A 23624-nucleotide genomic window follows, 5' to 3' on the forward strand; every position below is an offset into this window, starting at 1 on the left:
GGTAAAGACAGATGCAAAGTGTTCATTTAATACCTCAGCTATGCCCTCTGCCTCCATGTGTAAATCCCCTTTCTGATCCCTAATCGGCCCTACTCCTCCTTTTGCCACCCTTTTACTTCGACTCGTGGTGAGTCGAAGAGACTTAGCAGTTGGCAGGAAAAAAGATAGAGGCGCAAGGAGAGAGCCAACTGTGTAACAGCCCCAACAAACAAATTTTTCTGCAGCACCTGTGAAAGAGCCTGTCACTCTAGAATTGGCCTTTACAGCCACTCCAGGCGCTGCTCCACACACCACTGACCACCTCCAGGCGCTTACCCATTGTCTCTCGAGATAAGGAGGCCAAAGAAAGAAAGATACCTATAGAAAACTTTGGGATTTCCTTTAATGCGAGCTTCCAGTCTCTTTTCATGCTCCTTCTTTGCTTCTCTTATTTGCTTTTTCACTTCCCCTCTGGACCTTCAAAATTCAGCCTGGTTCTCAATAGTATTTTCTACCTGGCATCAGTCCTAAGCACAATTTTTCTTCTTTATCTGAATCTTTGCCTCTTTTGTCATCCAGGGTGCTCTGGATTTGTTTGCCTTACTTTTCCCCTTTGAGGGAACATACCTTGACTGTGCCCAAACTATCTCTTCTTTGAAGGTAGCCCATTGTTCATCTACCAGTTTTTCTGCCAGCTTTTGACTCCAAGTTATTTGCCCCAGCTCCATTTTTACCCCATTGAAGTTAGCTTTCCCCCAGTTAATTATTCTTACCCTGGATTGCTCTGTGTCCTTTTCCATAGACAGCCTAAACCTGATGATACAATGATCACTATCCCCTAAATGCTCTCCTACTGATACTTGATCCACTTGGCCCACCTCATTCCCAAGAACCAGGTCTAGCAGTGCCTCCTTTCTCGCTGGACTAGCAACATGCTGTTGTAGAAAATGTTCCTGAACACACTCTAGGAACGCTTGCCCCTCACTGCCCTTTACACTACTATTATCCCAGTCTATGTTTGGATAATTAAAGTCCCCCAATTATAACTGCCCTATAATTTTTGCACGTTTCTGTAATTTCCTTGCTAAATTTCAATAAGATCACCTCTCATTCTTCTCAACTCTAATGAGTATAGGCCCAACCTGCTCAATCTTTCCTCATAAGATAACACCTTCATCTCAGGAATCAGCTGAGTGAACCTTTTCTGAACTGCTTCCAATACAAGAGACCAAAACTGTACACAGTACTCTAGGTATGGTCTCACCAATGCCCTGTACAGTTGTAGCAAGACTTCGCTACTTTTATACTTCCTCCCCCTTGCAATAAATGCTAAGAATCCATTTGCTTTCCAAATTATTTTCTGTACCTGCATGCTTACTGTTTGCGATTCATGTACGAGGACACCCAGATCCCTCTTTTTTTTTATTTGTTTGGGGGATATGGGCGTTGTGGGCTAGGCCAGAATTTATTGCCCATCCCTAATTGCCCTTGAGAAGGTGGCAGTGAACCGCCTTCTTAAACCGCTGCAGTCTTTCAACTGTAGGTATACCCACAGTTCTCTTAGGAAGGGAGTTCCAGGATTTTGAACGAGCGACAGTGAAGGAAAGGCGATATTGTTCCAAGTCAAGATGGTGTGGCTTGGAGGGGAACTTGCAGCTGGTGGTGTTCCCATGCATCTGCTGCCCTTGTCCTTCTAGGTGATAGAGGTCGTGGGTTTGGAAGGTGATTTTGAAGGAAACCTCTGTACTGCAGAATTCCGCAGTCTCTCTCCATGTAAATGATATTCAGCTTTTCTATGCATCCCACCAAAGTGGACAGCCTCACATTTTCCCACATTGTACTCCATCCGCCAAATGTTTGCCCACACACTTAACCCATCTGTTCTGTCAGAACAGTTAAAATTGTGGTCTCGTTCTGTTGAAAGTGGGTGGGAATCTAACTGAACAAGTGCATTCCCACCAGAAACTTGCTAGCAGTTAAAATCCCTCCAATATGATGTTAATCTGGAAAAGAAGATGAATGTAAAGGCTTGCCTGTCCTCTCCTCATATTAAAGCAACAACTTTTGCCAAAATGTTTTGTGAAATTATATTTAATTTGATAACACTAGCTGTGCCTCTGATCAATGTTTCAATTTAAATCTTTTAGTGACAAGAAGTTTTCTGCCTTAGGATTTGGAGCAAGAATTCCTCCTAATTATGTGGTGAGTAAAGTTTGCTGCCTTTCAGAAACAATGTGGTGTATCACAGAGTTATGTTGCTCAGTGTGCTCCCACTGCCCCAGTTTCTTTCCTTTTGGTTCCACTTTTGTCTTTTGTGTCTGTGTTCCTTTTTGTTCCATATACATCTCTGTTTTCCTTTCGTCCAAGTTTTGTGCTTAACTTGCTTCTGTTCATTGACTTCTCATTCATGGTGCCTTTTGTCTGCTCTCTGCTAATGTTCACTGCTGATTCACATACATTCTCAAGATTCAAATCTTTCTCGTCCTAAGCTGTAACACAATCGGTTCTGTCTGTCTCTTTCTCTTTCCAGATCTACTGTTGGCAATGAACTTATTGAGATACATTGAAAACATTTGGCACTCTCTATTTTGTTATGTAATATTTTACATTTAATTTTGTTCATACATTTTGGATGAAACTCTCTCTCACTGTTATGAATGGCAGGAGATCAAATCTCTATATGTTGCATATTCTAGGTAATATATTTATTATGCCCTTTGCATTCTGATCATTGTTATTTATGTTCCAGGAAAATGCATTTAATCTAGTGCTTGTTCGTGACTGCCTTAATCTGATACATGTTTTCTCCTGATTTCTATTTAACCAGTAAAATAAATGGATAGATGCAACTTTTATTTTCCAAGCAGATTTTTCATGAAAAAAGTAAGTCTATAGTTTAATATAATATAAAAACAAGAAATGCTGGAACCACTCAGCAGGTCCGGCAGCATCTGTGAAAAGAGAAGCAGAGTTAACGTTTCGGGTCAGTGACCCTTGAGTTCCGAAGAAGGGTCACTGACCCGAAACGTTAACTCTGCTTCTCTTTTCACAGATGCTGCCAGACCTGCTGAGTGGTTCCAGCATTTCTTGTTTTTATTTCAGATTTCCAGCATCCGCAGTATTTTGCTTTTATGTAAGTCTATAGTTGTTTGGTAGTACAGAACTTGAGTATTGCTGAAAATAGAGACATGTTGTTGAAGCTTTTCATCTTGCACTTATCAGGGCAATTTGAAAGAATACCAATGTTAGGGAAAGCAACAACTTGATACATTTTTTTTATTCGTTCATGGGATGTGGGCGTCGCTGAAAGGCCAGCATTTATTGCCCATCCCTAATTGCCCATGTGAAGGTGGTGGTGAGCTGCCATCTTGAACTGCTGCAGTCCATGTGGGGTAGGTGCACCCACAGTGCTGTTAGGAAGGGAATTCCAGGATTTTGTCCCAGCGACAGTGAAGGAACGGTGATTTCGTTCCAAGTCAGGATGGTATGTGGCTTGGAGGGGAACTTGCAGGTGGTGGTGTTCCCATGCATCTGCTGCCCTTGTCCTTCTAGGTGGTAGAAGTCGCGGGTTTGGAAGTTGCTGTCTAAGGAGCCTTGGTGCGTTGGTGCAGTGCATCTTGTAGATGGTGTTGAGCTTCTTGAGTGTTGTTGGAGCTGCACCCATCCAGGCAAGTGGAAAGTATTCCATCGCACTCCTGACTTATGCCTTGCAGATGGTGGACAGGCTTTGGGGAGTCAGGAGGTGAGTTACTCACCGCAGGATTCCTAGCCTCTGACCTGCTCTTGTAGCCAAGGTATTCATATGGCCAGTGCAGTTCAGTTTGTGGTCAATGGTAACCCCAGGATGTTGATAGTGGGGGAATTCAGTGATCGTAATGCCATTGAATGTCAAGCGGAGATGTTAGATAATCTCTTGTTAGAGCTGGCCATTGCCTGGCACTTGTGTGGTGTAAATGTTACTTGCAAATTATCAGCCCAAGCCTGGATATTGTCCAGGTCTTGCTGCATCCCTACACGGACTGCTTCAGTATCTGAGGAATCGCGAATGGTGCTGAACATTGTACGATCATCAGCGAACATCCCCACTTCTGATCTTATGACTGAAGGAAGGTCATTGATGAAGCAGCTGAAGATGGTTAGGCCTGGGACACTACCCTGAGGAACTCCTGCAGTGATGTCCTGGAGCTGAGACGATTGACCTCCAACAACCACAACCATCTTCCTTTGCGCTAGGTACGACTCCAACCAGCAGGGAGTTTGCCCCCTGATTACCATTAACTCCAGTTTTGCTCTAGCTCCTTGATGCCATACTCAGTCAAATGCTGCCTTGATGTCAAGGGCAGTCACTCCCACCTCACCTCTTTAGTTCAGCTCTTTTGTCCATGTTTGAACCAAGGCTGTGATGAGGTCTGGAGCTGAGTGGCCCTGGCGGAACCCAAACTGAGCGTCTTTGAGCAGGTTATTGTTAAGCAAGTGCTGCTTGATAGCACTGTTCACAACACCTTCCATCATTTTACTATATGAGAAGAGATTGCTGCTTGGCTGGCAAGTGGACTCTGATTGGTAGAGCGTTGCCATGGAAAATGCACCAGTTTGTGGTGACTGATAGTTAACTGCCAAGCTTTGTTTGAAATTTAAACCAGGCAGCTTGACTCTGATTGGTCAAGATATTACCTGAGGAATGAAACAGCGAATGGCTGTACCCAACCAGCCCATGCTTGCAAAACTCAAAACACAGTATCCAACATTAGATGTGATTCTGTGATTGGACAACATTTGCTAAAAAAATCATCAGTGTGCTAAGAATTACGCTGACAACCGATTTAAGATTGTCTGTCAGGCTCGCAGTGTGGCGAATTTGTGTGTACTAGAAGCTACATATGTTAATACACAGGGCCCTGTTATTTGCAGACAGAAAGAACATGTACACACATTGCACCAGTTTCAGCTAATCAAAATAAGTGACAGCCATTTGCTGGTTTAGTATAGCTGCTCACAATGCAGTCACCTCTATATTGCGGAGACTAAACACAGATTGGGTGACCACTTTGCGAAGCACCTTCACTCAGTCTGAAAGCATGACCCTGAGCTTCCGGTTGCTTGCCATTTCAACAGCCACCACCCCCGCCCAACCCCCCACTTTTATGCCCACATGTCTGTCCTTGGCCTGCTCCAGTATTCCAGTGAACATCAACCCAAGCTCGAGGAGCAGCACCAGATCTGTTGATTAGGCACTCTACAGCCTTGCGGACTGAACATTGTGTTCAATAATTTCAGAGCATGACTGGCCTATTTTTTATATTTTTTTAAAATTTTATTTTATTTTGTAAGCATGTGCCTGTTTTTCATGTCGACAGAGCTGCTCATTATTCTGCTATTAACACTCTCTCTGGACTAATGTTTAGTCTTTCACCACAAACATTAACAGACTCTTTTCCTTTGTCCCAGTTCAGCTTTGTTATTTAACCTCCCCTGCCCTCTGCCCTATCAAACACCTTCCCTTTTGTTCTTTTCCCCACCAACAACCCCCTCCCCCACCCCACTTCACTTGCTTAAAACCTAATTCTTTTCTAACCTTTGCCAGTGCTGGATGAAAGGTCACAGACCTGAAACGTTAACTCTGCTTCTCTCTCCACAGATGCTGCCAGACCTGCTGAGTATTTCCAGCACTTTCTGTTTTTATTTCCTTTATAGAAGTTAGCTCATATTGCACTATAACAACAGCCGGGCCCAAGATTGTAACAATGAAATCTCTTGTAATGTGAACCAAGTCTCCGTGTCTTTCACGCACATATTTCTTCAATCTCTCCAGAGATGAATAAATTAACAATAGTTGAGGCACAGCTCGGTTCAAATCTTTTAACTGCAATAAGGTGAACATAGAGGGCAGGATTTTTGGGCTCCATCGGGGGTGGATATGGAGGTGGATGGGGCCCAAAACACTGCGACAGCTGGCGTGTCGGTTTCCTGACCCTGTTCCCGGTGCCGGCCATTTTTGCTGAGGTGGGTTCAGAACCAGCAGGGTTACCCGCCCCCATGAGACGGGTAGCCTATTAGGCTTGTTAAGAACAAAAACAGAAAGTGCTGGAAATACTCAGCGGGTCTGGCAGTATCTGTGAAGAGAGAAACAGAGTTAACTGGGATTTTCCAGTCAGCCTCATGTTTCCCAAACCAGCAGAGGTGCCATTCAACTGCCTGGAGGTGAGCACCCAGCAGCAGGCAGGGGGCCAGCACTCCAAGCAGGCCTAGAGGACCTCCTTGCCTACCAGGGTGCAGGTGCAGCCACGTGCTGCCATGTAGAGGGTTCCCCCCATCCACTCCCCGCCCACAGTGGTGGCCTGGCTGCCATATCTGTGTTTTAATTAAATATAAAAATGTTGGCGAGAGGGCACCTCCAAGTTGAAGCACCCTCTCAGTTACTTGCCATCCATTGCGGGCTGCTGCTCCTCTCAAGCTAGAAGGCCTCTGATTGGCCCTTCAGCTTTGAGAGCTCACCCGCCGCCCACAATTGGACAGAGAACTGTTTTTCTTTGAGGTACTTTTTTCTTCCTTTCAGGTGTTAAGGAACGCAAGCTCCAGCAGCTGATGGGGACTAATGCCCCTCCAGATCCTTCTTCCCCTTCACTTCCCTCTGACCCCACCCTTTCTGATCTGACCCCTTGCCGTGTATTCACTGTACCCTCTGACCTTCCCCTCTCTGATGCTGAACGTTCTGTACTCAGCAAAGGATTCACTTTTATCCCCTTACACCCCCACCTCAATGTATTTCGCGCTCGGCATGACGTTGAGCTCTTCTTCCGTCGCCTTTGCCTCCGTGCTCACTTCTTTGACCAGGAGTCCTGCCCCCGACCAGCAAACCCATTCACGCGCCTCCAGCACTCTCCGTCTACCTGGACCCCTCCCTCTGGCCTCTTACCCGCTCTTGATCTTTTCATTGAAAACTGTCGGCGAGACATCGGCTGTCTCAATTTCTCTGCCCCCCTCACTCACTCTAACCTGTTCCCCTCTGAACTTGCCGCACTCCATTCTCTCAGGTCTAACCCCGACATTGTCGTCAAACCTGCAGACAAGGGTGGTGCTGCTGTTGTCTGGCGTACCGACCTCTACTTTGCAGAGGCTCAGTGCCAACTCTCAGACACTTCTTCCTACTTCCGCCTGGACCATGACCCCACCACCGAACATCAAGCTACTGTCCACAGGACTGTCACTGACCTCATCTCCTCTGCATATCGTCCCTCTCCAACTTCCAACCACAATTCTGATGAAGGGTCACTGACCTGAAACGTTAACTCTGCTTCTGTCTCCACAGATGCTGCCAGATCTGCTGAATATTTCTAGCATTTCTTGTTTTTATTTCAGATTTCCAGCATCTGCAGTATTTTGCTTTTATTCCTTTGAGGTGGGTTTGGCACCCGGAAACAGTCCCAACTCCAGTTTCCTGCCCCAGAGGGAAAAACTAGACCATAGATCAATAGTTATGATCAAATTCACTTGGTTCAATTGAAACGACTTATCTCCAAGTAATAACATGAAAATAATGCACACATTACACCACTTCAGTGGGTCACCTTGCATGTCTTAAACAAAAGGGCCTCAAAATTCCACACTGTTTACAGCGTTTTAGGGGCTTAAGATTGGAGCATCTTTTGTTTAGCTACAAATTAAGGTGGAAGCCAATTCTCCCAAAATTCCACCACAATTGATGTGCCTGAATTTCCTAATGTGACTTGCCCTTCCTGTGTCCCCGTGTCTCTATTTGCATTTATTAAAATGAGGGCCAATGGAGACCTGAATTTCCTGTAGTTACACTCAAAATTCAACAGGGATAAGTTAGAATTGGAAATATAATGTGAGGCTGTGGCCTGGATCAGCTGAGATGGCTTTGAGCCTAAAGACTGCTGAAAGTTTAAATAGTAATTACAGCAGAAATGCAATTTTTTCATGTGATTTTTTTTTGTCTGGATACTGGACTTGTTTCTAGCTTCTTGTGGGATTGTGACACCACTGGGGTATTTTGCCTAGGCCTCCACATCCCTCACAATGAGAGCCTTTCAAGCACAGGTATGAGACTCCGAGTGGATGCATTTTTGCATGTATTTTTCATGGAAGAGGAGGAATAGGAGAGGATGGACAAAAGGACAGTGAGGCAGCATTAGAGAAGATAGTCTTCTTTGTCCTCCTTATCTCGAGAGACAATGGGTAAGCGCCTGGAGGTGGTCAGTGGTGTGTGGAGCAGTGCCTGGAGTGGCTATAAAGGCCAATTCTAGAGTGACAGGCTCTTCCACAGGTGCTGCAGAAAAATTTATTTGTCGGGCCTGTTACACAGTTGGCTTTCCCCTTGAGCCTCTGTCTTTTTTCCTGCCAACTACTAAGCCTCTTCGGCTCGCCACACTTTAGCCCCGCCTTTATGGCTGCCCGCAAGAGAAGATAGTGCTCTACAAGATATTCACCCACAGCATTCCCCCCCCACCCCACAAAAACAAAAATATGAGCAACACAGGTCCTATGAAGACTTAGTAGTGGGGAACTGTATAGTAAAAGAGTACAGAGGACATCTACTAGCTACTGCATGGGACCTACTGGCACTGCTGCCCATCTCTGTGTCCATGATGGTCATGGCCAAACAATGTTATCATACTGCCTTATTTCAGGCAGCTGCAAGATCTGTATAACTTGATTCAGAAAGCAGTTTGGGTATGTATTTATCAGATGATTAAGGCATCTTTCTGCAAAGCTGGAGAATTCATTCAATTTGGCATGACAACAAGGCAGCAGCTAGGTAGGGCCATCCAGCCATCTTTCCCAAGATGCAGTGTGGCACAGATAGCAACACTGTTGCTTTGTGAGCTCACACAGAACACTCCCTTAAGAGCCTGTACATAAATAGCCACCATTCACTCAATATCCAGATTGTGTGTCTACACTTCTGCAGTGAAAGAGTTGGCACTTAGTGCCACTGCCAGCTCCCTCCACATAACATGTGAAACAGGTTTTTGTGGTTTCCTCCCATGGGCAAGCAGCAGTCTGAGCTGCAGCAGAGAGACATTCAGAAGACTTTGTAGGTTGTTTGCTGTAAAAATTTGAGCCTTTCTTTGCCTCCTTCCAATGCCCTGGTTCCTTCTTTGGGTGCTTCTGGCAGCCCTTCCATTTGAAGGCATGTTCTAAAAAGTGGCACAAAAACATGCAGCATGCCATAAACCCCTGACAGTGAGCTCAGTCTAGCAAGAAGTTCCCTACTTACATACTCCTCCCTTAGTCTGCTGGTGCAATCTCCAGTCATTCTTGGCTTTATAAAGCTACACCACTAAATTCCAAACTCTCTTAGCTTAATACTTCCATGTTACACAAGATTTATGCTAATGAACTTCAAAAGCGCATGCAAATGAGTTGACCATACAAATTAGAGCAGGGTCAGCACTGCAAATTAAATCCCGGCTATAGGACGAAACACCAGCGCAAAAACCAAACCACAGGCTCTTCCTCATTGATACCAAACTCCAATATCAGCACTCTAATATTGCTAGACTCCAGCACCTCTCCATAGGAACATAGGAGCATCAGTAGGCCATTCAGCCCATCGAGCCTGCTCCGCATTCAATACAATCATGGCTGATCATCCACTTCAATGCCTTTTTTCCACACTATCCCCGTATCCCTTTATGTCATTGGTATTTATACCTGCCAATCTCTGCTTTAAACATACTCAATGACTGAGCTTCCACATCCCTCTGAGGTAGAGAATTCCAAAGATTCACAACCCTCTGAGTAAAGAAATTTCTCCTCATCTCTGTCCTAAGTGGCTTCCCCCTTATTTTGAAATTGTGTCCCCTGGTTTTAGACTCCCCAAACCAGGGGAAACATCTTACTTGCATCTACCCTGTCTATCTCTTTAATATTTTGTAGGTTTCAATAAGATCACCTCTCATTCTTCAAAACTCTAGAGAATACAGGCCCAGTTCCCCAATCTCTCTTCATAGGACAGTCCTGCTATCCTGGGAACAAGTCTGGCAAACCTTTGTTGCACTCCCTGTATGGCAATAATATCCTTCCTAAGGTAAGGGGACCAAAACTGCACACAGTCCTCCAAGTGCAATCTAACCAATGTTCTGTACAATTGAAGCAAGACTTCATTAATCCTGTACTTAAGTTCTCTTGCGATAAAAGCTAACATACCATTAGCCTTCCTAATTGCTTGCTGCACCTGCATGTTAGCTTTCAGTGACTTATTGACAAGGACACCCAGGTCCCTTTGTACATCTACACTTTTTACTCTGTTACCATTTAAGAAATGCTCTGCACATCTGGTCTTCCTACCAAAGTGGATAACCATACTACTGACAACCTCCAAAACCACCATCCGAATTGTGCCAAACCCAAAGACCAGCTCCTTAGTGCTACCAAAGTCAAAAGCAACCTCCCCGGTGGCTGCTTTACTACATGCCTCTTCCCCAGCACTGCTAAATGCCAGGAGTATATCTCTAAATGCTATATCATTTATATCATCTTGCTGTATATCTTCAGCTTTAAAATGGTATGGGATGAAAATTAAATACATAGTAATATATCATATTAGGCTGGAACCCAGATATGCTTTCATAAGATTAATCAGTGTATCTGAGAAAGGCCTGTAAGAAGTTACTCCTGCACAGGCCTACCCCTGTCTCTGAAGCCTGGGACTTGGATCCTGTTGTGTTTTCCAGCTTTTATTGTGAACTTGGGTCTTCTTGGAGTGCAGGTACTCAACCAAGCAGTAAACTCCTAGAATGCACCAGATATGTCAGACTGGTGGAATATCACAGTGTTAATGTATGTCACTCTGATAGATGCCAAATCCCAGAATTAGATGCACTTTTATCTCAGGCTTATACAGTGCTAGATAGGTACAGTTGTGCTTATATATGAGAATTAATAGTATGCTTTGTGAATGGTCAGTCATATTGGCTATAATAAAAACATGGTGCATTAAAGGGAAATCCTAATTTTCTGATTAGGCAACTATTTTTTCTCTAAAATACAGCCTCCTGATTGGTAATTAGATTCAGAAAGCAAAAAAAAATACTCTTCTAGCAGTTGTCATGACTATCACTTGAGGTCCAGTGGTTTAATATAAAATGTTGATATATAAGGATGGAGAAGGTTGTAAAGGTAGGCTGGAGCAAAGCTATAGGCAGTTATAAATGAGGATCGTAAAATTAGCTAAAATACCAAGTAATTGTGATTTTTAAACTTGTTTGGTCCTTATTACCTCCGGTTTTATAAAACTTGCTGTAGTTTTCTACTGAAATTAATGGAATTATAAGCAGAATGAAGAACAGACTACAATAATAATAATAATCTGATGAAGGATCAGTGAACTGATACATTAACTCTGCTTCTCTCTCCACAGATGCTGCTCAACCTGCTGAGAATTTCCAGCGTGTCTTGTTTTTATTTCAGATTTCCAGCATCTGCAGTATTTTGCTTTTATTATATTATTATAATGAAGAACAGACTAGTTTAACACATTAATCTTTCACCTCTGAGACCAGATTTGAATGCAGCCACATGCAGTATGACAAATGCTCTTTCCATGTTCACTCGATGGATCCTTTGTAAAATTACTTTGAGAAATTTCAGTTTTCAGTGGTCACAAATCAACACAAAATTGTCCATTACTTGGTATGATTTGGTACTAAATTGATAACCTCAGTCTGCTATTATCAGTGGTTTCTGTAAGACATACTGCTGTAGTACAAGGTGTTTTTCTAAGTTTGTGGTTGAGGCTCGCTAGGCTAGAGCAGTCAGACTCTCATTCTGCATTTCATTTGACAATATTTGATGGCGATAAAAGGCACAAGAAAATGGAAAAATGCTCAGTTCACGAGTATTGATATCTTTATCTTGGCTAGCACAAAATTTACAAAAGAAAAATTAAGTGTATGAAAAGATAAAATTGATGCTGAAAGATAACATATTTTGTGAGATGTGTTGGAGCTGATTTTTTTTGCAATCACAGTTCATTCTTTTGATGATGGGTCTGATGAAAGAACAATAGCTTATTTACAGAAACTCTGGATCTGTACAATATAAGTGACCTCAATTTTCTTCCTTCAAATTACTTTGCCATCAGTACAATATTAGAAGGCACTATTTGTTGTGATTTTATAAACATTAACAGTCCATTGGCACAAACGATTGATAAATGTGCTTCAAAATTGGAATCAAAATTAAATTCAATATTAGCCAGATGCTGCCTGCTTACACTAGAGGTCATTGTGATTTTCACTGCTGTGAATGTAAAAGGGATACTTCACACACGAGACATTATGTGCTATAATAGCAAACTTTGTGTCTGTCATATTCATAGTCTCTTTCCAATGGAGAATGAAATAGGTCATGCAAAGTACAGTTTAGATAAGCCAAGATAGTAGAATATGGTCTCATTGTGAATGGAAGAATGTAAGTCATTTCATTTCACTGGACTACTTTCTTTTTCAGGTTTCGCATGATTTTTCCATTAATTTCAATTCAGAAAATGACGAATGTGAAGGTAAGCCGAAACCAGTTTCACTCAATTGAAGATGCTGTTTTGATGTCACTTTTGTATCACTGTGAAGTAATTTATGCTTCGCAGCAATACAGACAATATAGGCAGTGTGTCTATGGGGTCAGCTCCCATAGGGTGAGACCCCCTAAGGATTCCCTCTCACACCACTTAACACTGTGGAGCATAATTCCAGTGTGTGGTGTCAAGCTGAGTTTAAAATTTGCTCACAGGTCTATGAACCTCATAATTTGAAGCAGCAATTTTTTTCAATAATGTTTCCCGAACAGATACTCCTCTCCATGTTCTCAAAATGTTCAGAATTTACCGGCTGTGAATTCTGCCAGCACGATTGTGGCCAACAGTGCTCTTCCTGACTGGGAGAGTAAGATTCAGCCAGGCAAAATAAATTGGATATTGCTGGGTGCAGACTAATTCTGTAATTACCAGTTTCTAACTGACAGCACAGTATCATCACAGCCTGAAGTAGGAAAGGCCTATTTAGGCCAAGTGGCCAGTATTAGCCATCTCCAATGTTACACAGCAAAGTTTGTCAGAGGCTACACACTTTCATACTTGCTGCCTAACATTCATTACCCCAGGTGCTCAGTGCTAACCATATTAGCTGTCAAACAAAAAGGCCACTAAATTGGAATGAGTAATTGACTTAAAATCTGAATTTAAAGGCAGCTCAACCCATCAAAAGTATTACTATCAGTTTGCATATATCTTCGTGTTTCATAGCTTCCTTGTTAAAATAGAATAAAAAAAACCATTCCTACATCAGTTTTAACATTTTATTAGTTTCTAAGCATAATTGACTCCTCATGCATGTAACTTTTGCAGACTCCCCAGTTGCATGAACATTCATGGTTTCTTATTAAACTTTGATAGATATTATCTACCAACATAAGGTGATCTTACACGCACACTGTTGACACCCAACTCTACCACCTCCACTACCTCTCTGGACTCCTGAATTGCTTCTGTGCTGTCAGGCTGCCTGTCCAACATGTAGGCATGGAGAAGTTGCAATATTGTCCAGCTAAACATTGGGAACAGCAATGCTATTTTCTTGAGCTCCACCACAAACTCCATGCCCCTTCCACTGACACCATCCCCTTACCATGCTGTTACCTTAGGCTGACTACTTGCCAACTCAGAATTCTATTTGACTCTGAGCTGAGCTTCTGAACCCTTATCTCCTCCATCATAGTGTCCACTGAGTTCCCATTATTTTCCACTACCGTCCCTACTTCAGTCTATCTAATGTGAAACCTTCATCCATCCCTTTAAATCAATCTCCTGTGTGGCACAATGTCAAAAGCTTTGCTAAAACTTAAATCTCTAATATCTGCAGGATTTCCTTGTCACTAGGTGTGTTATTTTCTCAAAGGAGTCCAATGATTTCCCAAATCGTACTAAAAATGCAGTTTGTTTCAAAATCCAATGAATGCCATCTGGCTAGAACAGTCACAAAATAGATTCAGCATTAACACAAATAATATATAACCTGTTTCATTAGGTGTGATGCACTAGCTTTTGCTGCTGTAGGACTGGCTGTCCAGTCATGGACGATACAAATCTTTGGCTTTTGTATATATACTCAAGGTTCCTGAACATTGCTTTATATCACTGATTATACACATAAGAGCAACTTCTAATTGAACTCTGTCTTTTTCTTTGTTTAAGGAATACAGGGAGTTGTTGAGTCATATCAGAGCTGTCTACCCAAAATCCAGCTCTATGGTCCGACCAATGTGTCCCCTATTATAGGCAAAGTGGCTAAGGTGGCTGCTGAGGAGGAGAAGACAAAAGAAGCATCTGTATGTATATCTTATCAAAAAGCCATAGATCTGAGAAACACATAAAGGATGCAGCCAGCAATTTGTAATCTGTACACGCACTAGTTGATCTTTTAGTCTCTCCTCTCGCTGCCTAGTGTTGCAGGGACACAAGTGCAGACCAATATGTTATTTCAGGCTGTTCAGCAGGATCAGTGTTAATGCACCATGTCTTGTGCCAAGGAACCATATCAGGCAGGAGGTCCCAGCTTTGATTCTTGCACTGTGCTACATTGCTGATCTCAGCTGGGATAGTGTGAATTGAGTTCAACATCCCTGGCCTTGCTGCAAAAAAAATCCACCAGGATTCCTGCAGTGAATAGCCATTCTCCCCATGATTTCTACTGGAAAATGCCCATATATGTTTGTAAGGTGGACAGCTGATTGAGCTCGGTTGTGAAGACCCTATGAATGATTAGCCTACTGGCGCTCATTGTCTTAGCTCACATATGAAGAAAAGAAAGAAGGACCTTTGCATTTATATAGCATTGATGCCCCCAGGATTTTCTAAAAGCCTTTACAGCTACTGAATTACTATTGAAGTACAGCCACTGTTGTAATATAGGAAGTGTGGCAGCCAATTTGCACATAGCAAGGTCTCACAAATGGCAATCAAATAAATGACTGGACAATTTTTTTTAAGGTGTTTGTTGAGGGATGATGTTCTGGACACCAGAACAATTAACCTGTTCTTCTTTGAATAGTGCCTTGGGATCTAACTGAGAGGGTGTAAGGATGTACAGGATCCTCAATTAGCAATTGAAAGACCTCAGATAATGCAGTATTCCTTCAGTACTGCATTTGAGTATTAGCCTAGATTAAGTACTTAAGTATCTGGCATCGGGCTTGAATCCTCAACCTTCTGATTTAGCGACAAAACTGTTTCCACTGAGCTATGGTTGATACTTTGCCGTCAGCAGCCATGAAAGAATGGCCAATTGAAGAGAGCTACCCAGTGGCAGCCAATACCCCATCAGAAGTTAACACCTTCAGTAATTTCTGAGACAATAGTAATGACTAGGCAGTTCAGTAATATTGCATACAATGACACTGTTGCCATAAAACCAGAAAAGTAATATGATGGTAAATATATTATACTTGCTTCAACGTTTTTGTATAGGGACCTTTCTGTCCTGATTGTATCTTATTTTTGTTTTTACAGCAATATTTTATCCTGCTGATCTTAACAGATGGTGTCGTCACTGACATGGCAGATACAAGGGAGGCAATAGTCCGAGCATCATACCTTCCAATGTCCATCATCATTGTTGGTGTTGGGAATGCGGATTTTACAGATATGCAGATACTGGATGGTGATGATGGCGTTTTACGATCTCCAAAAGGGGAACCTGCGCTACGAGACATTGTTCAGTTTGTCCCCTTCCGTGAATTTAAAAATGTAAGGACTAAAGTAATTTTTGAATTACGCTACTTATTACAGTACATGAGTACCTTGTCTTAGATTGACACTTTTAAAGCAAGAATTCTATGCATTTTTATATCAACACTGTAGATAGAAGTGACTGTTATGATAAGAACACAATACATTACCATCAAATTACTCTCTATTTATTTTTAACATAGTCATGAACAAAATTGTTTAAGTCAGGTTAATGCATCTTAAACAGTGCATCTTAATACAGCTTCCAGGTTCATGTCCAGCAGTGGCATAGTGGTAATGTCACTGGACTAGTAATCCAGAGGCCCAGGCTAATGCTCTGAGGACAATGTCTCAAATTCCACCACAGCAGATGGTGAAATTTGAATTCAATTAATAAATCTGGAATTAAAAGCTAGTCTAGTGATTGTAAAAACCCCTCTGGTTCACTAATGTCCTTTAGGGAAGGAAATCTGCCATCCTTACCTGGTCTGGCCTACATCTGATTCCAGACCCACAGCAATGTGATTGACTCTTAAATGCCCTCTGAAATGACCTCACAAGCAACTCAGTTCAAGGGCAATTAGGGATGTGCAATAAATGATGGCCTAGCCTGCGACACCCACATCCCATGAAGTAATAAAAAAAACCAGTTGTGAGCAGTACTTTAACTTCATTAGAGTGATTGCTGAGAATATTGACTTGCACAGTGAAGCACACCAAACTCAACCCTGCTTTCCATCTAGAACATGGGTGGATGCTGCTAGCTTGTTCCATGTGCTGTTGGAGCTGCCTGTTATCACTTAAGCTCATTTTCTTCTGCTGATTTGGAGTGCTTATTCTGAGTAGTTGAGCTGACCAGGATGGCAGCTCTCCTCTCCAGACAATTTTTTAAAATTTGTTTTTGTCAAACGTGGGCGTCGCTGGCTCAGCCAACATTAATCGCCCATCCCTAGTTTTGCCCTTGAACTGAGTGGCTTGCCAAGCCATTTTAAGAGTCAACCACATGACTGTGGGTCTGGAATCACATGTAGGCCAGACCAGGTAAGGAGAACAAGACCAGGTAAGGAGAACAGATTTCCTTCGCTTAGTGAATCAGATGGGTTTTCACAACAATTGACAATGGTTTTATGGTCACCATTAGACTAGCTTTTTCTTAAAATTCCAGATTTATTAATTGAATTCAAATTTCACCATCTGCTGTGGTGGGATTTAACCCATGTCCCCAGAGCATTAGCCTGGGCTCTGGATTATTCGTCCAGTGACATTACCACTACACCACTGCCTCCCCTCATACTGGAGAAGCTGAGGTTGTTCAGCTCGGAGCAAAGGAGATTGAGGGGAGGTCTGATAGAGGTGTACAAGATTATGACAGGTTTAGATAAAATAGACAAATAAAGCTGTTACCATTAGCTGATGTTACAAGGCCTAGGAGACACTAGTTATTTTACTAACTCTAAAACTTCTATTTGACATTCAAACACAATGCTTTTTTGCGAGAGGAAAGTTGTAGATTCTCATGCATCCTTTTTGTGGGCGAGCACAGCTCAAGAACAAAGGTGTGATCAGATCCTTTGTGTTGAGAGATAAGGAGGCTCCTCTCCCACACTCTGGCCGGAATTTTACACCGCAACCAGCTGGTCGGATGGTGGCATGGGGGTGGCGTAAAATTCAGTGGCAGGCTCTGGGAGGCCTACCCGCTCCGCTTCCGCCTAAATGTGCGGTGGTAAATGGCCCGCCCGCCTGAGGCCAATCAAGACCCTTAAGTGGCCACTTAACGGCCACTTAAGGGCCCTCGCCTGCCTCCATGGATATTTTACCTGTGGCAAGCGGATGTGCTGGGGACGTGAAAGGCCGGCCAGCGATAGCTGCCAGCCTTTCCACGCCCCGGGGGGGGGGGGGCATGGCAGTCGGGCACAGGGTGCCCAATTGAGGGCCGCCCCCGCCTCCCAACTCAGCCCCGGGACCCAAGACATCCCCCATCCCCCCAAACGACCACTCCAGCCTCACCAGGGAAGGACCGATCCTCTGGTGAGGCATGCCCCTACTTACCTTGCCTCCTCGATCCATGGCGTCGGCTGGGCTGCAGTCCCAGCAGTGGCCACCGCTCCCGGTGGCATTGCTAGGACTAAGAGCTGCCGGCCCGCTGATTGGCCGGCAGCTCACTGAGATGGGAACTCCTCCCTCAAGTGGATGGAAGTCCCGCTTCGGGACAATTAAAGCCTGGGGACCCAAAAAATACGGGACTGATCACCAGGCTAGGCGGAAGCGGGCTCGCTTCCCATCCATCCACTGTAAAATTCTGGCCTGTCTTACTCATGCTTTTTGTCTGGACAACGAACACACAAGATTAGAATACACATGCATAGTGTGCACGGGCATATGAGTATTGAGATCACATGCCCAACAATAGTGTCTATCACTCATGTTTCATTTTTAAAAAAATTTTTATTTAGAGATACAGCACTGAAACAGGCCCTTCGGCCCACTGAGTCTGTGCCGACCAACAACCACCCATTTATACTTCTTTGGCCTCCTTGTCTCGGGAGACAATGGGTAAGCGCCTGGAGGTGGTCAGTGGTGTGTGGAGCAGCGCCTGGAGTGGCTATAAAGGCCAATTCTAGAGTGACAGACTCTTCCACAGGTGCTGCAGAAAAATTTGTTTGTCGGGGCTGTTACACAGTTGGATCTCTCCTTGCGCCTCTGTCTTTTTTCCTGCCAACTGCTAAGTCTCTTCGACTCGCCACACTTTAGCCCCACCTTTATGGCTGCCCGCCAGCTCTGGCGAACGCTGGCAACTGACTCCCACGACTTGTGATCAATGTCACAGGACTTCATGTCGCGTTTGCAGACGTCTTTAAAGCGGAGACATGGACGGCCGGTGGGTCTGATACCAGTGGCGAGCTCGCTGTACAATGTGTCTTTGGGGATCCTTCCATCTTCCATGCGGCTCACATGGCCAAGCCATCTCAAGCGCCACTGACTCAGTAGTGTGTATAAGCTGGGGATGTTGGCCGCCTCGAGGACTTCTGTGTTGGAGATACGGTCCTGCCACCTGATGCCAAGTATTCTCCGGAGGCAGCGAAGATGGAATGAATTGAGACGTCGCCCTTGGCTGACATACGTTGTCCAGACCTCGCTGCCATAGAGCAAGGTACTGAGGACACAGGCTTGATACACTCGGACTTTTGTATTCCGTGTCAGTGCGCCATTTTCCCACACTCTCTTGGCCAGTCTGGACATAGCAGTAGAAGCCTTTCCCATGCGCTTGTTGATTTCTGTATCTAGAGACAGGTTACTGGTGATAGTTGAGCCTCGGTAGGTGAACTCTTGAACCACTTCCAGAGCGTGGTCGCCAACATTTATACTAACCCTACAGTAATCCCATATTCCCTATCACCTCCCTACACTAGGGGCAATTTACAACAGCCAATTTACCTATCACCTGCAAGTCTTTCGGATGTGGGAGGAAACCGGAGCACCTGGCGAAAACCCACGCAGACACAGGGAGAACTTGCAAACTCCGCACAGGCAGTACCCAGAATCGAACCCGGGTCCCTGGAGCTGTGAGACTGCGGTGCTAACCACTGTGCCACTGTGCTGCCCATTTACTAATCAAAACTGCAATTAGCCACATCTAGGTTCCCAATGAGCCACATAGCCAAAAACCGGGCACTAAGGAGCCGAATTTCATAGTCAGAGCCTCATTTTTGACATTTTTTCTCTTCTGCTTGCACTTTGATCAAAGTGATTTCCAATAACCTCTCATTTGCAGATATACAGGAATTCTGGACTCTACCTTATTCATTTCAGACAGAGCAAATTCACATAAAATAACAAATCTAGCAGAGGAAAGAATTCAGCTAAGGTCAATAAAGATGGTTTGAGATCTCAGCCATTGATTTGAAAAATGTTTGCGTGTACTTATAATCTGAGTTTATAAATTAATGAAAGGAACTGATAAGAATGATGTCGATAAAGCTATGATAGGAGATCCAAAGCTCATTCAGTTCTGTGTCTATGGCACAGGCCACAACCTTCAGAGTAAATAGTCACTCAGATAAATCACTCAAAAGAAAGTGGACAGCTTCCTGATTCAGTAAAGGAACATAGATTTGAAATGGGCATTGGAGGATAATGACAAGGACTTGGATGGCATGGTGAACAGGATAAGCTAAGGATAATATGAACCTACATTTGTTTTATGACCGAGGATCAGACTTCCTCCTTTTGTGGTGCTTTTACTCCTTGGCTCTTTGATCTACCTGGATAGTACAGTAGTCTTTTTGGTGTGACACTCTGCTTCCAACAACCCCGTAGGCAGTGAGTTCCAGGTCATTCCTACTCGCTGTGTAAAAAGGTTCTTCCTCAAATCTCTTGCCCAAGACCTAATATCTGTGACCCCTAGTCCTTGTAACATCAGATAATAGGACCAGATTTTCTTTGTCTATCTTATCCAAACCTGTCATAATCTTGTACAACTCCATCAAATCTCCTTTGCTCCAAGGAGAACAACCTCAGCTTCTGCGTCCTAACCTTGTAGCTAAAATCCCTCATCCTTGGAACCATTCTGGTAAAGCTCCTCTGCACCCTCTCAAGGACCCTGACATCCTTCCTAAAGTGTGGTGACCAGAACTGAACACAATACTGTAGGTGTGGTCCAAACAGAGCTTTATAAAGCCAATAAAACAAATACCACTTTAATGCCATGCATTCAAAGGTGAATAAGAGGCATGAGGAGGAGTCACTTCCTGATTGTTGCCATCTCTTGTGATCCCTACTCAATGTCCCCCCTCCAGGTATCTGGCTGAGATGAGAGCTTGGTAAGTAGAGACTGTGACCATGAATCCATGTCCTTGCTTGAGTATGTTAAGGTTCCAAGCTCTTTGCCACTTCTTTACATCATCAGAACTACATACCTACTCTACCTTCAGAGAGCCATGTGTCATCCAACTGGGTGGGACTCGCCTATTTCTATTCCTGTTTATCCAGTCCTAGCCAGAGACTCACCTGCAATGGCTACTCTTCCTGCTCCCATATTGTTACCTCTAAGGCCCCCCAAGGATCAATTCTTGGCTCCCTGCTATTTCTGATCAATGGCATCATTTGAAAACACAATGCCAGGTTCCACACATACGCTGATGACACTCAGCACTACCTCACCACTACCTCTGGACCCCTCCGCTGCAGCTGCTTTGTCACGCTGCTTGTCTGACATCCAGTACTGGATGAGCATCAATTAATCCAACAAACTATTGGGAAGACCAAAGCCATTGTTTTTGGTCCATGCCACAAACTCTGTCTCCTTGTTGTTGACTCCATCCTTCTCCATGGCCACTATCTGAGGCTGAACCAGACCATTCACAACCTCATATTCATTCCATTACCAAGACAGCCTACTTCCATCTCCATAACATCACAGTTCTCTGCCTTGCCTCAGCTTATCTTGTTCATCCATTGTCCCTTTCCTTGCTTATCTACATTAGCTCCCAGTCTGACGAAGGTCAATTTTTAATCTCACATCCTTATTTTTGAATTCCATCCTTGTCCTTTCCGCTCCATATCTCTGTAACCTCTTCCAGCTCTATCACCTTCCGAGATATTTGCGCTCATCCAATTCTGGCCTTTTGCACATCCCCAATTTTAATCGGTCCACCATTAGCGGCTGTGTCTACAGCTACCGAGGCCCCAAGCTCTGGAATAACCTCCCTAAACCTCTCCACCTCTCTTTCCTCCTTTAAGACACTACTTAAAAACTATCTCTTTGATCAAGATTTCCTACTGGCCAAGAGTTTGTGGTAGTAATGATGGCAAAAGTGTTAGTGTTTGCCGTCATTATTCCTCTGAAACTGACAGCATCTTCTGGAGTCCACACATGCGCAGTTAAACGTGGAAATCTAGAAATTGATGTTGGTGTTTCTATGCTTCCCCACAGGATGCACTATTGAAGATCCACTAGACTGCTGAACAGTTTCACAGACCCTGAAAAACTAATTCTATATTTGTGGAATGTCAAATTTCTCCATTATGATAAATAAATCACATATTTTAAAAAAATAATATTTTAAAGTTTATTTATCATATTTCAGCTTTTACCATAATCCCTTTTGTAAATTCCAATCATTTGTTGCACTCTCTGTAAAATGTTTAATTGAAAGTGAAAATTTCAGTGCCTTTTGCTTCCTGGTTTGCTGTCTTTGAGAATACTTCAATGTGATTGGCTGCTTACCCTGCTTGATGACATCACTGCTGCTGGGCACTTGGAGATCCCCTTGACTTGACATCAGATTCAAACTGACATCAGGAAAGGGGAAATCCATGCCAGAGATCACTTTTTTTGAGGTCAGTGTTAAGCACCATCGCTTTGCCACTGACTGTGAAATCTGAGCCAAAATGTTCTTGTTTGGCTCGATGTCAAGTTTTATCTTATGGATGCTGCTGTGAAGTGCCTTGGGATGCTTAATTTTGTTAAAGGCACTATATAAATGCAAGTTATTGTTTGCGAACAAGTGAAAAGTAAAAGCTTGAGACAAACTTTGCCATGGGGATGATGCTTTTTAAAGCTTTAATTAATAGCCTTTGTTTTAACTGTACTGCTTAGCCTTTCTAAGTTGCTAGATTCAAAAAATACAATAAATTGAAACAAGAACAATGTTGGTTTCTTCATTAATGTCTTGATCTGTGTTGCAGGCCTCTCCAGCAGCTTTGGCGAAATGTGTCCTAGCAGAGGTTCCGAAGCAAGTTGTGGAATATTACAGTTACAAGGCTATTCCTCCCAAATGTCCAATTCTAGATTCCTCTGAGTCAGCATGCACAACACCTGAATAAATTGACTGACCAGTGGAAGTCTCTAAAGAGAGAATGATATGGCAGTGTGTGAAAATAATATTCATGTATTGTACCTGGTTTTCTACATACATTTTAAGATATAAAAAAAATCATTCGACAATTTTCATAGCTCTAGTAAACGAATTGCAATGTTCATGCAATGTTCAATCCTGGCAAAATGTCAATACTGAAAGATGGAATTGGATAATATTCTGCCAATACCCACACACATCATATCGCTTCAGTGCTTTTCTGAGTTAATGGAACATATACATTGTCTGGAATGAATAGTGCTGTAAATTAAAAATGGATGTAGGAACAGGATGTTTTACCTTCCTAAGCAATCGGTACATGTCATGAAGAATTTCCTCAAAAAGCAATTAAAGCCACCACAGAAAGCAAACCACATGTGCATATGCTGCACAGTTCCTGCATTCTTGACTTCATAGTTAATCTGAAGATTTTGGTTGTAGATTGAAAACTCCATATTTAAGACAGTTTTCCATATAACATATCCTGCAGCTGTGGGTATACTGTGGAAATGTTTTTTTGTATAATTTTGCAAAATCTTTTTTTTTTGTGTGTATTTTGAGAACAAAAACAATGCATGCATCAATTGGTATATATAACACGAAAACTGGAGGGAAAATCAGAGCTTTGGACTGCAATCATGACAGAGAAAAATACAAAGCTGCCATTTTGGTTCAGGGACACTGTGCTGAATTTTACTGGCCTCTCGATGCCGCGAGTTGCGGCGCGGTGGCCGGTAAAATGCTATCAGGAGAGGCCCGCCTCGACCCACGACGTTGAGAAGGGCCCGCCGCATATTACCGGCAGTGGGACCTCGGTGCAGCCACCCCCCCAACCCCCGCCACCTGGCGGCAGGCCCTTCACCAGCATATGTAGATAAACAATTAAATTATTTAAATAAGCTTACCTACAGGCAACAACCGTTCCACTCCGATATAACGGCCGCCATTCGTGCTCCGCGCGCCTTCGGAACTCCGTACGGAGTTCTGGGTGAGAACCTGGTGAGGAGGGGGAGTAATAAAATTTTCAGGGCGGGAGGGGT

General features: G+C 43.4%; 1 protein-coding gene across 1 annotated transcript in view; it reads left to right on the plus strand.

Moving 5' to 3' along the window:
• The window catches only part of cpne7 (copine VII), a 183743-nt gene extending 161191 nt beyond the window's left edge, over positions 1 to 22552 (plus strand). The window contains exons 11-15 of the mRNA XM_068049886.1: positions 2127 to 2181; positions 12457 to 12508; positions 14195 to 14328; positions 15509 to 15745; positions 22415 to 22552. Of these exons, the coding sequence (XP_067905987.1) occupies positions 2127 to 2181; positions 12457 to 12508; positions 14195 to 14328; positions 15509 to 15745; positions 22415 to 22552 (616 nt within the window). The remainder of the gene's footprint in view (positions 1 to 2126; positions 2182 to 12456; positions 12509 to 14194; positions 14329 to 15508; positions 15746 to 22414) is intronic.
• Positions 22553 to 23624: the final 1072 nt, after the last annotated feature.

The sequence above is a fragment of the Heterodontus francisci genome, chromosome 17, assembly GCF_036365525.1.
Source record: "Heterodontus francisci isolate sHetFra1 chromosome 17, sHetFra1.hap1, whole genome shotgun sequence".
NCBI classification, from domain to species: domain Eukaryota; kingdom Metazoa; phylum Chordata; class Chondrichthyes; order Heterodontiformes; family Heterodontidae; genus Heterodontus; species Heterodontus francisci.